We start from the raw sequence: 16,138 nt of genomic DNA on the forward strand, positions 1-16,138 counted from the left end.
ACACGAGTTCTGGTGTTACTCACATTTTAAATTATTTTTTGTTATCCTGATGCACAACACAATTATTTGATCCTGATGTGTATGATCTGTGCTATTTTCCTGGAGGATCCTGGTTAAATTTTGATGATGGGGAGCCAAGTTAAGTCAAGAAAATCCTTGGTTGATAGGCGGCCAGAGATGGCCGGGGTGGGGCCCAGTTCGTAGTGGTGGTTTCGCTGATGAGTGGGCTTGTGCTTCAGGGATGCCATTAGCATCGAGATGATGGCTGCCATTGAGTCAAGTTGCGGACGACAGTCTCTGCCCCCGGCACAGGTTATTGGTGCTATGAACTACTATATATCCTAAAGAGAATGGAAGGAGTGGAGGAGAATTCGGTCAGTCAGTCGGACAGTTTCCTCACGGCTCACCATCATTCTTTGGAAATCCTGCCGTATTCTGTGTCGCTCATCTTGGTTGATTGGGGAGATGGGGCTAGAGAAGGAGTATCCATGAACCCAATCTTCTGAGGGGAGCTGGGGATGAATTCCCAGCCTAATTTGAGAGTGGGCTGCCATTCTTTCACAATCTCGATTTGAAGGGGTTGAGCCATGCGTTCCAAGGAGCACACTGTATCCGGTCTTCAAGGACTGGGGTCGGTCGGGCACCCCGACCACTGGCCTTGCAAGGTTTTATCCTCGGTGTCAGTCGAGACACGATGGGTCTTCGCCAGCCTTCCGGGGCCTAGCTGTCTCTTAACCGAGGCTTTGGGATGACGACATGGCAGAGGTACAAAGGTTTCAGTGAAACTCTGGATGAATCCTGGTTGTTGCTCAATGTCCCTGTCACGGTTTTGGCCTTTCCGAGCTCAGTGAATGGTTATATTATCCTGCAGTTCATCATTAATCTAGACTTCGTTCCCTTGTGATTTTACACCTGATTTTGTTTTATTGTCTTTCATCCTCACATGGGTGTATGATATGTGAGCACTGAGGCGTTTGTCACCTGTTATCCTGCAAAGCTCCTGCTGAGATGGTTGTATGACATGAGGGTTGGGCAGCATTTACATGTTTTTTTATGCGCTGTAAACCGTGCTTTTACACTGAGGGGATACATTTTTTGGTACCCTTATTTTATTTATAGATGAGTAGCGCCACAGCAGGGTGGCGGGTAGGTGGTTTGATATGGAGGTGGTTAGTATGGCTGTACAAGTCCTCATTGTGGGTGAGAAAATCCCAGTTACAACTACTGGTGTTGTGTCTTTCTTTTGCACATTTGTTATTTTGTGATTAAGGAACCCTTGCTTGTCTCCTATGAAAGTACAGATAGATCATGTATCCTGGAAAAGACTGGGTACCTTTTTTGTTTCTGTCATTGGTGCCTCTGGTGTGGAGTAGACGAAAATATGTACTCATGTATGCCCAGGCATCGTCAGTTAATCCTTGGATTAGCCTTTCTTGGGTTGGTCTTCGATATTTACTTGGCTGCATGGCTAATGACAGTGGTTACATGATTACTTGGCTCAGGAATATACAGTGGGCATATCATCCTGTTGTTAGGGTTTCTGTTATGAGGGGAAATTATTGGCATCTCATTGATGACAGGGCCTAGGTGGCCCATCTGGGGCCAAGAGATAGGAGTAGTTTGCTTTGTTCACTGTATGAGAGAGGTGAATATTCTTGGCCTGTGGACCCTATCGTAGTGTGTTGTAGATCCTTGTTTAAGCTCGATTCAGTAGATTATGGCAGTATTAACTGCGTTTATCTGGGTCAGGTGGCTGGTACGTTGGGCGACGGAGTGGGTAACCCTCTCCCACGATGTCCCCTTGAGGGGTCCTGGACTACTCTCCTTGAAATTTGGATCCCTGTTGGCTGCAGAGCCTGAATAAAGGGGAATGCTTTGGTTCTGCGTTGTTAGTCTTTCTTCAGCTGGAGGTTAGGCTGGATGGAGGATTAAGTCTCCCTCCTCCAAGTGGTCTTAAAAAGGGAGTTCCAGACTGTTCTTACACAATTCTTCTTCTCCTGGTCATTGGGGTTCCCTTGGTGGAAAGCGGTTTTAAGTTTTCCGGTACTGGCAGAGCCTGAACAGTTCCTTCGGTTTGGCTGGAGAGGATTAAGTCTGTTGGGTTGCGGCTCTTGGCAGGGTGCAAGAATCCTTGGCTTACTGGCTCCTGTTCACTGCCAAGCCACGTCTTGTACCAATGGCAGTATCCTGGTATTCCCCTTTTTCATTGAATGGAGGTGCTGGGATGCTGAGCTAGGTCTCGACTGATTATAGTACATTGTGTAGCTCTGTCTGTGGAGAAGGGCGTACACCATGGCGCCATGAGCTCATGGCTTTATCTTGTTACCCTGAGATTCCCCCACTCTTTCTGGTATCCTTTCAGATATATAACATATTTAAAATACAGGAACAACAATGTAGAATAATTTAATCCCACGCACACCATCACTAGTGCATAACCACAAGTGATTGGAATTAAATCCTACACCTTTCCCCACAAAAGAAATTGAATAAGGATGACAAATCCTTAATTTCTTAGCTATGATGTAGATACGAGGCATTATTTTAGCATATAGCCTACTGCCAAGGTTTGGGAAAACAAGCTGCTTAACAATTCGAATTAAACAACGTAAAGAAGGCACAATGGGAATTGAGTGTTCAACGAGTTGAGTTATTGGCCAGTGTCAGCCTTGGTTCAGTGACAGAATAAAATCCAGGCTCAGACTCCGAGGTAACACTGAGGGAGTGCTGCACTATCGAAGGTGCGATATTCTGTCCAGTCTCCCAGGTGGATGCAAAAGGTCCAATGATGCCGCTTTTTAGACGATCACAGATGTTCTTCCCACTCTTCTGGCCAATGTTTAGTTCTCAACCAAAGTTGCGAAAATAGATTGCCTGACCGCTCATCACACTGTTCTTAGTGGGATCTTGCTGTGCACAAATTGGCTGCTGCAGTTCTTATGCAGTGGCGACAGTTTAAAAAGTACTTAATTGGCTGTGAAATACTCAGGACCGCCTGAGGTTATGAAAGGTGCTGGATGAATAAATTAATTTTCTCTCTGTCTCAATTAAGCAATTCTGAATTAAGATTGGACCATTTGCTGACATGCTGAATGAGCAGCAGCCAACATTTCAGTTATACCTGTGCTAATCTTCGAGTAGCTTCAGCAATACACTGCTGCTCTGCAGAGTAATATATGAAAACAAATAAAGTGCCTTGGGGTATTATACCATGTTGAAAACAAATAGTTGTTGCACACAAAACTGCTTTGCACAATATCACATCGAGCCAACAAAGCAACAACTTTGTATCATAACATACATTTCTGTTAATCACTTTTTATTTCTGTAGAGCCTCGGAACTGAAACTGCAGACTACAATGCAAAACAATACAGAGAATCCACTGCCCTTGCCATCCACCCAACAAGATGCCCCTCACCACCCCAGCTAACAAGGGAATATCTTGGGGAGAATAAATTAATATTCTTCATCAAATACATGGAATGTTTAAATGTCAAATGTTAACTCAAGTTTGTCAATTAGTTCGAAACACTCCCATTGACATTTTAAAAGTTTGCGATGCATTTTTTGTTGTTGTTTTAATATTTGTAAACTGCCTAGGTTTACATGGTGGAATTAATAAAGTCAATGACTTCCTGGAGACTGAGATAAACCTGGTTGGGATTATTATCTTGCTGTTACTACCCTCTTCTGCAAATACAGAAATTCGAACATGCTGAAAGCGTAGACAATTCCAATCTCTCCCCAAATTAAACTAAAAATAGGGTGCATAGGAAGAAAGCAAAGGATAATTAAAGCAAGCAGGGGGTTAAATGCATTTGCTTCAACATCAATCGTAGCTACAAATTATCAGGTCACTAATCTGGATCCTCCACTTTGATGACTTTGTTACCCGGTCTCAGATGGTCTTTCAAAACACATGCAGCCTTTCAAAAATCTCACTGGGAGTTCAGCAAACCAGTGCACCATCAGCTTCGCTTGTAATATAAACACACAAATTATACTGAAAATTTCGAAAGAATTTACAATTTATATCGTACCTTTCAAAATCTCAGTATAACACAAAGTGTTCTACAACCAATTACGCACTTCTGAAGTGTAATCACTGTTGTAATGTAGTCAATTTGTGCACAGCAAGTTCCCACATGATACTTGATGGGTCAATGTATTTTAAATATGGTCAGCAATCTCAGCTAACATTAGACATGGGGACTCGGGATTAGGGAGTCCACGTGAAGTTTGGATCACTTATATAAGTGGAATTTAGTCTATGTTTTAAACATGTATTAAGCCCTCATTGCCATACTATTAAAGTCACCAGTCCCAGATGACCGTCGGCTGCTTTCCCCTTTGAGGGGGAGAGCTGACTGGTGCTGATTTAACCCAAGGCTCATCACACCTCAGGCGAGGTTGAGAAGGCGGGGCCTCATGATTAACCTCAGGATAAGAGGGGGGCGGGGGTCAGCTCACTTGGCTAGATAGCTGGTTCGTGATGCAGAGCAAGGCCAACAGCGTGGGTTCAGTTCCCGTACCTGCTGAGGATATTCATGAAGGTGAGGTGATTCTCAGGTTAAATCACCACCAGTCAACTCTCCCTTTGGGGGGGGGGGGCTCAAAGGGGAAAGCAGCCTGTGGACATCTGTGACTATGGTAATTTTACATTGCTGTACTATTATCCTATACATATACACATAGAACACAAATTATTATAGGTTTGGAGGAATAGATTGAACAGCAAGTTTCGATAGGAAACTAGATATGTTTTGAAAATGCGAAGATTTGCAGTGCTGTGGGGAAAATAGGAGGGGAGTGGGATTAATTGTATTCATTCTTCCAAAGAGACAGCAACATGCGCGATGGGCTAAATGGCCTCCTTTGCTGTCTACAATGGTGTCGTTGATGACATATTCCAGGGTTTTGGGTTGGTTCCAATAACCAGCTCCAATGGGTACGGGGCAGGGCGAGGGATGGGTAAGGGGGCAGGGCAAGGGATGGGTCAGGGGGCAGGGCAAGGGATGGGTCAGGGGGCAGGGCAAGGGATGGGTCAGGGGGCAGGGCGAGGGATGGGTCAGGGGGCAGGGTGAGGAATGGGTACATCGGGCAGGCTGAGGGATGGGTACAGGGTGAGGGATGGGTACAGGGGGCAGGGTGAGGGATGGGTACAGGGGACCGGGTGAGGGATGGATACAGGGGCAGGGTGAAAGCAGGGTGCATGGGGCAGGGTGAAGCATGGGTACAAGGGGCAGAGTGAGGGATGGGTACAGGGGCAGAGTGAGGGATGGGTACAGGGGCAGGGTGAAAGCTGGGTGCATGGGGCAGGGTGAAGCATGGGTACAAGGGGGCTGGATGAGGGATGGGTACAGGGGCAGGGTGAAAGCTGGGTGCATGGGGCAGGGTGAAGCATGGGTACAAGGGGCAGAGTGAGGGATGGGTACAGGGAGCAGGGTGAGGGATGGGTACAGGGGGCAGGATGAGGGATGGGTACAGGGGGCAGGGCGAGGGACGAGTACAGGGGAGGCAGGGTGAGGGAGGAGTACAAGGGGGGGCAGGGTGAGGGAGGAGTACAAGGGGGGCAGGATGAGGGAGGGTTACGGGATAGGGTGCAGGATGGGTACAGGGGGGGCAGGGTGAGGGATGGGTACAAGGGGGGCAGGGTGAGGGATGGGTACAAGGGGGGCAGGGTGTGGGATGGGTACAGGGGGCAGGGTGAGGGATGGGGTACAGGGGGCAGGGTGAGGGATGGGTTCGGGGGGCAGGGTGAGGGATGGGTTCGGGGGGCAGGGTGAGGGATGGGTTCGGGGGGCAGGGTGAGGGATGGGTTCGGGGGGCACAGTGAGGGATGGGTGAGGGGGCAGGGTGAGGGATGGGTTCGGCGGGCAGGGTGAGGGATGGGTACAAGCAGGCAGAGTGAGGGATGTGTACGGGGCAGGGTGGGGGGTGGTACGGGGGGGGCAGGGTGAGGGATGGGTACGGGGACAGGGTGAGGGATGGGTACGGGGGCAGGGTGAGGGATGGGTACGGGGCAGGGTGAGGGATGGGTACGGTGAGGCAGGGTGAGGGAGGAGTACAAGGGGGCAGGATGAGGGAGGGGTACAGGGTGCGGGATGGGTACAGGGGGGCAGGGTGAGGGATGGGTACGGGGGCAGGGTGAGGGATGGGTACGGGGGCAGGGTGAGGGATGGGTACGGGGGCAGGGTGAGGGATGGGTACGGGGGCAGGGTGAGGGATGGGTCAGGGGGCAGGGCGAGGGATGGGTCAGGGGGCAGGGCGAGGGATGGGTCAGGGGGCAGGGCGAGGGATGGGTCAGGGGGCAGGGCGAGGGATGGGTACGGGGGCAGGGCGAGGGATGGGTACGGGGGCAGGGTGAGGGATGGGTACAGGGGGGCAGGGTGAGGGATGGGTACAGGGGGGCAGGCTTAGGGGTGTTGAGGGATGGGTACGGGGTGTTGAGGGATGGGTACGGGGTGTTGAGGGATGGGTATGGGGTGTTGAGGGATGGGTACGGGGGGTGAGGGACGGGTATGGGGGGCTGTGAGGGATGGGTACGGATGTACATGGGGCAGGGTGAGGTTCGGGGGGGCGGGGTGAGGGAAGCAGGGCGGGGGGTGGGTTTTTGAGGTTATCTTTACCTCTGTGGATGGGATGTTCACCACCCCCGTGGACCGTCTCTTCTCCCTCAGTTTCCTCTTCTCAATCTGTCCTTTCCCTTTCCTGGCGCTGGGACCGGAGCTTTTCATCTTGTCCTTGTTCTTGATGCAGGCGGGCGGCGAGGAAGCGGCGGCGGGCGGACTCTCCGCCTCCACATCACAAGCGTCCGCGGGCGAATTCCTGGCGCCGCTCTCGCCGCTTTTGGCCGGGCCGCCGCCGTCTTCATCCAGCCGCTTGGGAGCGGGAGCCCCGGAGCGGGCGGCCACGGCGCTTGCTGGAACCGGCGGGGCGGCCGCCGCCCGCTCCCCGCCGCCGTTATTGTTGAGCTCGGCGGGCGGCGCGGCGCCGTTGCGACTCGGGCCGGTCTCGGCGGCATTGGCGCCGGTGGCGGCGGCGAAGCGAGCGCGCATCTTTTCCCGCTTGGCTTTCCATTCCTCCAGAAAGTCGGTGGTGTTCCCGGGAGGCCGGTAACCCCCGCTCGCCATCGCCGCACTAACTCCAAAAAACAACAGCAGAGTCCCTCAGAAAGTTTGTCAAAGTTGCTGCTCTTCCTCAATCCTTTAAAATCGCAAACATTGCCCCAGGTGTGGGGAGGGAAATGAGGCGAGCTCGCGGCAACTGCAAAAGACAAAAATAAATAAATAATAAATAAGCTCCAGAGAGAGAGAATTGTTAAAGAAACTTCCCAAACTCCAGACAAAGTTTCTCACGCACAATGCGCAGGAAGTGAAACTTGTCCCAGAGTTTTCCGCCCACCCCCGCGGGACCTCCTACCTGCGCCTCCGGCCCGGCAGGTGGCTGCGCTCGGCGGCTCCCCGGGCTCGCTGGCGCCGGCTCTCAGTGCCTGTGTCCCGGTCACCCCTCTCACACACAGGCCGGAAGGAGCAGCAGCCTCAGCGGGATCAAATCCCAGAGCGCAGCCGCACCATCCCCGCCCTGCAGCCAGACAACCCCCCCCGCCCCCCGGGGCTGCCGACGGTCCTCCTCCACCTGCACACACACACACACACACAGAGAGAGGCCCACACAGGGAGCGGGGGCTGCAGGTACCTCAACTCCCGCCAACAACAACCCTCCACTATGTAGGATTGCGAGGGAGGATGAAAGACAGACATGTGGAGAGCGAGCGGCTACTTCAGCTCCGAACTGTGTCCCGTCCCCCCCCAGCTGGGGGGGCGGGGCGGCGGGCGGGGCGGCGGGCGGGCGGGCGGGCGGGCGGGGGGGGGGGGGCGGGCGGGGGGGCGGGGGGGCGGGCGGGCGGGCGGGGGGGGGGCGGGCGGGCGGGGGGGGGGGGGCGGGCGGGCGGGCGGGCGGGCGGGGGGGGGGGGGGGGGCGGGGGGGGGGGGGGGCGGGCGGGCGGCCGGGCGGGGGGGGGGGCGGGGGGGGGGGCGGCCGGGCGGGGGGGGGGGGGCGGCCGGGCGGGGGGGGGGGGCGGCCGGGCGGGGGGGCGGGGGGGGGGGGCGGGGGGGCGGGGGGGGGGGCGGGGGGGGGGAGAGAACACAGCTGGGGGGGGGGAAGAGAACACAGCTGGGGGGGGGAGAGAACACAGCTGGGGGGGGAGAGAACACAGCTGGGGGGGGGGGAGAGAACACAGCTGGGGGGGGGGGAGAGAACACAGCTGGGGGGGGGGAGAGAACACAGCTGGGGGGGGGGAGAGAACACAGCTGGGGGGGGAGAGAACACAGCTGGGGGGGGGGGAGAGAACACAGCTGGGGGGGGGAGAGAACACAGCTGGGGGGGGGGGAGAGAACACAGCTGGGGGGGGGGGAGAGAACACAGCTGGGGGGGGAGAGAACACAGCTGGGGGGGGGAGAGAACACAGCTGGGGGGGGAGAGAACACAGCTGGGGGGGGAGAGAACACAGCTGGGGGGGGAGAGAACACAGCTGGGGGGGGAGAGAACACAGCTGGGGGGGGAGAGAACACAGCTGGGGGGGGGAGAGAACACAGCTGGGGGGGGAGAGAACACAGCTGGGGGGGGGGAGAGAACACAGCTGGGGGGGGAGAGAACACAGCTGGGGGGGGAGAGAACACAGCTGGGGGGGGAGAACACAGCTGGGGGGGGGAGAACACAGCTGGGGGGGGAGAACACAGCTGGGGGGGGAGAACACAGCTGGGGGGGGAGAACACAGCTGGGGGGAGAACACAGCTGGGGGGGAGAACACAGCTGGGGGGGAGAACACAGCTGGGGGGGAGAACACAGCTGGGGGGGAGAACAGCTGGGGGGGAGAACACAGCTGGGGGGGAGAACACAGCTGGGGGGGAGAACACAGCTGGGGGGGAGAACACAGCTGGGGGGGAGAACACAGCTGGGGGGGAACACAGCTGGGGGGGGAACACAGCAGGGGGGGAGAACACAGCTGGGGGGAAGAACACAGCTGGGGGGGAAGAACACAGCTGGGGGGGAGAACACAGCTGGGGGGGAGAACACAGCTGGGGGGGGGAACACAGCTGGGGGGGAACACAGCTGGGGGGGAACACAGCTGGGGGGGAACACAGCTGGGGGGGGAACACAGCTGGGGGGGAACACAGCAGGGGGGGAACACAGCAGGGGGGGAACACAGCAGGGGGGGAACACAGCAGGGGGGGAACACAGCTGGGGGGGAACACAGCTGGGGGGAACACAGCTGGGGGGGACACAGCTGGGGGGGGACACAGCTGGGGGGGCGGGGGGGAGAACACAACTGGGGGGGGAGGGGGGCGGGGGGAGAACACAACTGGGGGGGTGGGGGGGAGAACAGAGCTGGGGGGGGCGGGGGGGAGAACAGAGCTGGGGGGGGCGGGGGGGAGAACAGAGCTGGGGGGGGCGGGGGGAGAACAGAGCTGGGGGGCGGGGGGAGAACAGAGCTGGGGGGGCGGGGGGGAGAACACAGCTGGGGGGGGGAGAACACAGCTGGGGGGGGAGAACACAGCTGGGGGGGGAGAACACAGCTGGGGGGGAGAACACAGCTGGGGGGAAGAACACAGCTGGGGGGGAGAACAGCTGGGGGGAAGAACACAGCTGGGGGGAAGAACACAGCTGGGGGGGAAGAACACAGCTGGGGGGGAGAACAGCTGGGGGGGAGAACACAGCTGGGGGGGAGAACACAGCTGGGGGGGAGAACACAGCTGGGGGGGAGAACACAGCTGGGGGGAAGAACACAGCTGGGGGAAGAACACAGCTGGGGGGGAAGAACACAGCTGGGGGGGAGAACACAGCTGGGGGGGAACACAGCTGGGGGGGAACACAGCTGGGGGGGAACACAGCTGGGGGGGGAACACAGCTGGGGGGGGAACACAGCAGGGGGGGAACACAGCAGGCGGGGAACACAGCAGGGGGGGAACACAGCTGGGGGGGAACACAGCTGGGGGGGACACAGCTGGGGGGGGACACAGCTGGGGGGGCGGGGGGGAGAACACAACTGGGGGGGGAGGGGGGCGGGGGGAGAACACAACTGGGGGGGTGGGGGGGAGAACAGAGCTGGGGGGGGCGGGGGGGAGAACAGAGCTGGGGGGGGCGGGGGGGAGAACAGAGCTGGGGGGGGCGGGGGGGAGAACAGAGCTGGGGGGGGCGGGGGGAGAACAGAGCTGGGGGGCGGGGGGAGAACAGAGCTGGGGGGGCGGGGGGGAGAACACAGCTGGGGGGGGGAGAACACAGCTGGGGGGGGAGAACACAGCTGGGGGGGGAGAACACAGCTGGGGGGGGAGAACACAGCTGGGGGGGAGAACACAGCTGGGGGGAAGAACACAGCTGGGGGGGAGAACAGCTGGGGGGAAGAACACAGCTGGGGGGAAGAACACAGCTGGGGGGGAAGAACACAGCTGGGGGGGAAGAACACAGCTGGGGGGGGAAGAACACAGCTGGGGGGGAAGAACACAGCTGGGGGGGAAGAACACAGCTGGGGGGGAAGAACACAGCTGGGGGGAAGAACACAGCTGGGGGGGAAGAACACAGCTGGGGGGGGAGAACACAGCTGGGGGGGAAGAACACAGCTGGGGGGGAAGAACACAGCTGGGGGGAAGAACACAGCTGGGGGGAAGAACACAGCTGGGGGGAAGAACACAGCTGGGGGGGAAGAACACAGCTGGGGGGGGAAGAACACAGCTGGGGGGGAAGAACACAGCTGGGGGGGGGAAGAACACAGCTGGGGGGGGAAGTACACAGCTGGGGGGGGAAGTACACAGCTGGGGGTGTCATGTGAGATTACCTTCAAGAAATGGGTGTTTATAAATGGGTGAGTATATGAATATCTGGTGAGAGTACCTTTAAGAAACGGGTGTTTACTAGCGCAGTGATGTCAGAGTGGGTGGAGCTTGGCTATCTGTCAGCTTTTTACTTTCGTTTTTGAGCAGGCTGCAGGGTGTGATTTAGTTTTGTTTTCAGAGCTGGATAGCTGCAGTCACAGCCAGAAGCTGTATGAATCTCTCTCTGTAATCTAAAGACTGTAAATCGATCCTGATGATTTAAAACTAATAACAGTCGTGACTTTAACCTGATGTGCTTCTGGTAAAAGGTGTTTCAAGTCGTATGGATGTTAAAAGGAAAGCTTAAAGGATTACTTAGTGTTGTAGTCTTTGTGGGTTGTATTTGAATTGATGGTTGCCAAGATGTTCACTATGTTTCAAAAGATTAACTTGAATTCATAGAATAAACATTGTTTTGCTATAAAAAAATACTTGTCGACTTCCGGGTGCGGCGATGACCAGCTGAGTCGCACGTTTCGGCAGCTCCCTGTGAAACGGACTTTTGGGCTCTTGATAGGAGCCCCAACGGCAATTTTAACGGCTGAAAACACCGTGCGGTAAACCAGAAGGGTGTTCCCCCTGGACACGGATGGAAAAAGGAGAGGAAAGTGGCCGGATTGCAGCGGATCCTTTGGAACAACGGCAAGGAAGGCAAGCAGAAACCAAGATGGCGTCGGAAGGTGGCAGTTTCATATGGGGCCCTGAACAACAAGAGTTTTTGAAACGCTGCGTGGAGGAGATAAAAAAGGAAATGAAGAAAGAGTTGTTGGCCCCGATATTACAGGCAATTGAAGGGCTGAAAGAGGAACAAAAGATCCAGGAGCAGGAGCTTCGGGTCGTGAAGGCGAAAGCAGCAGAGAATGAAAACGACATACAGGGCCTGGTGGTGAAGTCGGAGATACAGGAGGCACACCAGAAACGATCTGTGGAGAGGTTGGAGGCACTGGAAAATAACGCAAGGAGGAACAACTTGAGGATTCTTGGCCTTCCTGAAGGTGTGGAGGGGGCAGACGTCGGGGCATATGTGAGCACGATGCTGCACTCGTTAATGGGAGTGGAGGCCCCGACGGGTCCGTTGGAGGTGGAGGGAGCATACCGAGTCATGGTGCGAGGATCGAGAGCAGGAGAAGCTCCCAGAGCCATAGTGGTGAGATTTCTCCGTTTTAAGGATAGAGAAATGGTCCTTAGATGGGCGAAGAAAACTCGGTGTAGTAAATGGGAGAACGCGGTGATCCGCGTCTATCAAGATTGGAGTGCGGAGGTGGCGAGAAGGAGGGCGAGCTTTAATCGGGCCAAAGCGGTACTTCACAAAAAAAAGATAAAGTTTGGAATGCTGCAACCGGCAAGACTGTGGGTCACATATCAAGGGAGGCACCACTACTTTGAGACGGCGGATGAAGCGTGGACTTTTATTGTAGAAGAGAAATTGGAATGATTGGACTACGAAAATGAACGTTTGGACAAAGTGGTGGGACGAGTGGGGGGGGGCGAAGAGGGATTGTATGATTAATCCTGCGGTATGGTAACTTTTCTTTCTCCCACAGGTGGTGATGGGGGGAGGTGGGGAGGGAGAGGAGATGGGGCGTTGGCCATGGGAGGCGGGGCCGAGGGAGAGGCGCGGGCTTGGTTCCCGCGCTATGATAATTATGGCGGGAATAGAGAAGCAGGAAGGAGGGGGCGCCGCACGGGGCGAGCCGTGATCACGGGGGGAAGCCGAGGTCAGCCAGAGTTTGCTGACTTCTGGGAGCAATATGGGGGGAGTAATTACGCTAGCGGGGGGTCTAGCGGGGGGGGGGGGGGAGGGGGGAATTACTGGGTTGCTGCTGCTGGGGAAAGGGGGGAGTGGGTACGGGAAAGGATGGGCGGGGGGGCACCGTCTGGGAGAAATACAGCCGCGTGGGAACTGGGCGAGAAGCTGGAAAAAGATGATGGCTAACCGGCAAGGGGGGGGGGTAGGAAGCCCCCCAACTCGGCTGATCACTTGGAACGTGAGGGGGCTTAACGGGCCGATAAAGAGGGCACGAGTACTCGCACACCTTAAGAAACTTAAAGCAGATGTGGTCATGTTACAGGAAACGCACCTGAAACTGATAGATCAGGTTAGGTTGCGCAAAGGATGGGTAGGGCAGGTGTTCCATTCGGGGCTGGATGCGAAAAACAGGGGGGTGGCTATATTAGTGGGGAAGCGGGTAATGTTCGAGGCAAAGACTATAGTGGCGGATAACGGGGGCAGATACGTGATGGTGAGTGGCAAATTACAGGGAGAGATGGTGGTGTTGGTAAACGTGTATGCCCCGAATTGGGACAATGCCAATTTTATGAGGCGAATGCTAGGACGCATCCCAGACCTAGAGACCGGAAAGCTGATAATGGGGGGAGACTTTAACACGGTGTTGGAACCAAGGCTGGATAGGTCGAAGTCCAGGACTGGTAGGAGGCCGGCAGCAGCCAAGGTGCTTAAGGATTTTATGGAGCAGATGGGAGGGGTGGACCCGTGGAGATTCAGTAGACCTAGGAGTAAGGAGTTCTCGTTTTTCTCCTATGTCCATAAAGTCTATTCACGCATAGACTTTTTTGTGTTGGGTAGGGCATTGATCCCGAGGGTGAGGGGAACGGAATATACGGCTATAGCCATTTCGGATCATGCCCCACACTGGGTAGACTTGGAGATAGGGGAGGAAACAAGAGGGCGTCCACCCTGGAGAATGGACATGGGACTAATGGCGGATGAGGGGGTGTGCTTAAGGGTGAGGGGATGCATTGAAAAGTACTTGGAACTCAATGACAATGGGGAGGTTCAGGTGGGAGTGGTCTGGGAGGCGTTGAAGGCGGTGGTTAGGGGGGAGCTGATATCAATAAGGACACATAAAGGGAAGCAGGAGAGTAAGGAACGGGAGCGGTTGTTGCAAGAACTTTTGAGGGTGGATAGACAGTATGCGGAAGCACCGGAGGAGGGACTGTATAGGGAAAGGCAAAGGCTGCATGTGGAATTTGACTTGCTGACCACAGGCACTGCAGAGGCACAGTGGAGGAAGGCGCAGGGTGTACAGTATGAATATGGAGAGAAGGCGAGCAGATTGCTGGCACACCAATTGAGGAAAAGGGGAGCAGCGAGGGAAATAGGGGGGGTGAGAGACGAAGATGGAGAGACGGAGCGGGGAGCGGAGAGAGTGAATGAAGTGTTTAAGACATTTTATAAAAAATTGTATGAAGCTCAACCCCCGGATGGGAGGGAGAGAATGATAGAGTTTTTGGATCGGCTGGAAATTCCCAAGGTGGAAGAGCAGGAAAGGATGGGATTGGGAGCACAGATCACGGTAGAAGAAGTGGTGAAAGGAATTAGGAACATGCAGACGGGAAAGGCCCCGGGACCGGACGGATTCCCAGTTGAATTTTACAGAAAATATTTGGACTTGCTCGCCCCGCTACTGACGAGGACCTTCAACGAGGCAAAGGAAAGGGGACAACTGCCCCCGACTATGTCAGAAGCAACGATATCGCTTCTTTTAAAGAAGGAAAAGGATCCGCTACAATGCGGGTCCTACAGACCAATCTCCCTCCTCAATGTAGATGCCAAGGTCTTGGCCAAGGTAATGGCAATGAGAATAGAGGAATGTGTCCCGGGGGTGGTTCATGAGGACCAAACTGGGTTTGTGACGGGGAGACAGCTGAACACGAACATACGGAGGTTGTTAGGGGTAATGATGATGGCCCCACCAGAGGGTGAAACGGAGATAGTAGTGGCGATGGATGCCGAGAAAGCATTTGATAGAGTGGAGTGGGATTATCTGTGGGAGGTGTTGAGGAGATTTGGGTTCGGAGAGGGGTATGTTAGATGGGTGCAGCTGTTGTATAGGGCCCCAGTGGCGAGTGTGGTCACGAATGGACGGGGATCGGCATATTTTCGGCTCCATAGAGGGACAAGGCAGGGATGTCCTCTGTCCCCATTACTGTTTGCACTGGCGATTGAGCCCCTGGCGATAGCGCTGAGAGGTTCCAAGGGATGGAGGGGAATACTTAGGGGGGGAGAAGAACACCGGGTATCTATATATGCGGATGATCTGCTACTATATGTGGCAGATCCAGCGGAGGGGATGCCAGAAATAATGCGGATACTTGGGGAGTTTGGGGAGTTTTCAGGGTATAAATTGAACATGGGGAAGAGTGAGCTGTTTGTGGTGCATCCAGGGGAGCAGAGTAGAGAAATAGAAGACCTACCGTTGAGGAAGGTAACAAGAGACTTTCGTTACCTGGGGATCCAGATAGCTAAGAATTGGGGCACATTGCACAGGCTAAATTTGACGCGGTTGGTGGAACAGATGGAGGAAGATTTCAAGAGATGGGATATGGTAGCATTGTCAATGGCAGGGAGGGTGCAGGCGGTTAAGATGGTGGTCCTCCCGAGATTCCTTTTTGTGTTTCAGTGTCTCCCGGTGGTGATCACGAAGGCTTTTTTCAAAAGGATAGAAAAGAGTATCATGGGTTTTGTTTGGGCCGGGAAGACTCCGAGAGTGAGGAAGGGATTCTTACAGCGTAGTAGGGATAGGGGGGGGCTGGCACTACCGAGCCTAAGTGAGTATTATTGGGCCGCTAATATTTCAATGGTGAGTAAGTGGATGGGAGAGGAGGAAGGAGCGGCGTGGAAGAGATTAGAGAGGGCGTCCTGTAGGGGGACCAGCCTGCAGGCTATGGTGACAGCCCCATTGCCGTTCTCACCAAGGAACTATACCACGAGTCCGGTGGTGGTAGCTACACTGAAGATTTGGGGACAGTGGAGACGACATAGGGGAAAGACCGGAGCACTGGGGGGTCCCCGATAAGAAACAACCATAGGTTTGCCCCGGGGGGAATGGATGGGGGATATGGAATGTGGCAAAGAGCAGGTATAACGCAATTGAAAGATCTATTTGTGGATGGGAAGTTTGCGAGTCTGGGAGCGCTGACCGAGAAATATGGGTTGCCTCAAGGGAATGCATTCAGGTACATGCAATTGAGGGCTTTTGCGAGGCAACAGGTGAGGGAATTCCCGCAGCTCCCGACACAAGAGGTGCAGGACAGAGTCATCTCAAAGAAATGGGTGGGGGATGGTAAGGTGTCGGATATATATAGGGAAATGAGAGACGAAGGGGAGACTATGATGGACGAACTAAAAGGGAAATGGGAAGAAGAGCTAGGGGAGGAGATTGAGGAGGGGATGTGGGCAGATGCCCTAAACAGGGTAAACTCGTCGTCCTCGTGCGCCAGGCTAAGCCTGATTCAGTTTAAG

The 16,138-nt window shown here is 55.4% G+C and overlaps 1 protein-coding gene across 2 annotated transcripts in view; it reads right to left on the reverse strand.

Moving 5' to 3' along the window:
* The window catches only part of pawr (PRKC, apoptosis, WT1, regulator), a 174,191-nt gene extending 166,363 nt beyond the window's left edge, over positions 1-7,828 (reverse strand). Inside the window, exons 1-2 of one of the 2 annotated variants that reach the window (XM_072484736.1) lie at positions 7,700-7,828; positions 6,631-7,267 (exon numbers count right to left, since the gene is read on the reverse strand). In XM_072484736.1, coding sequence (XP_072340837.1) covers positions 6,631-7,134 — 504 coding nt within the window. In that variant the 5' untranslated portion in view covers positions 7,135-7,267; positions 7,700-7,828. Of the gene's footprint in view, positions 1-6,630; positions 7,268-7,423; positions 7,602-7,699 lie in introns of those variants that run through there. The other variant, XM_072484735.1, reaches the window with a different exon arrangement.
* Positions 7,829-16,138: the final 8,310 nt, after the last annotated feature.

The sequence above is a fragment of the Scyliorhinus torazame genome, chromosome 19 (genome assembly GCF_047496885.1).
Source record: "Scyliorhinus torazame isolate Kashiwa2021f chromosome 19, sScyTor2.1, whole genome shotgun sequence".
In the NCBI taxonomy this organism is placed as follows: domain Eukaryota; kingdom Metazoa; phylum Chordata; class Chondrichthyes; order Carcharhiniformes; family Scyliorhinidae; genus Scyliorhinus; species Scyliorhinus torazame.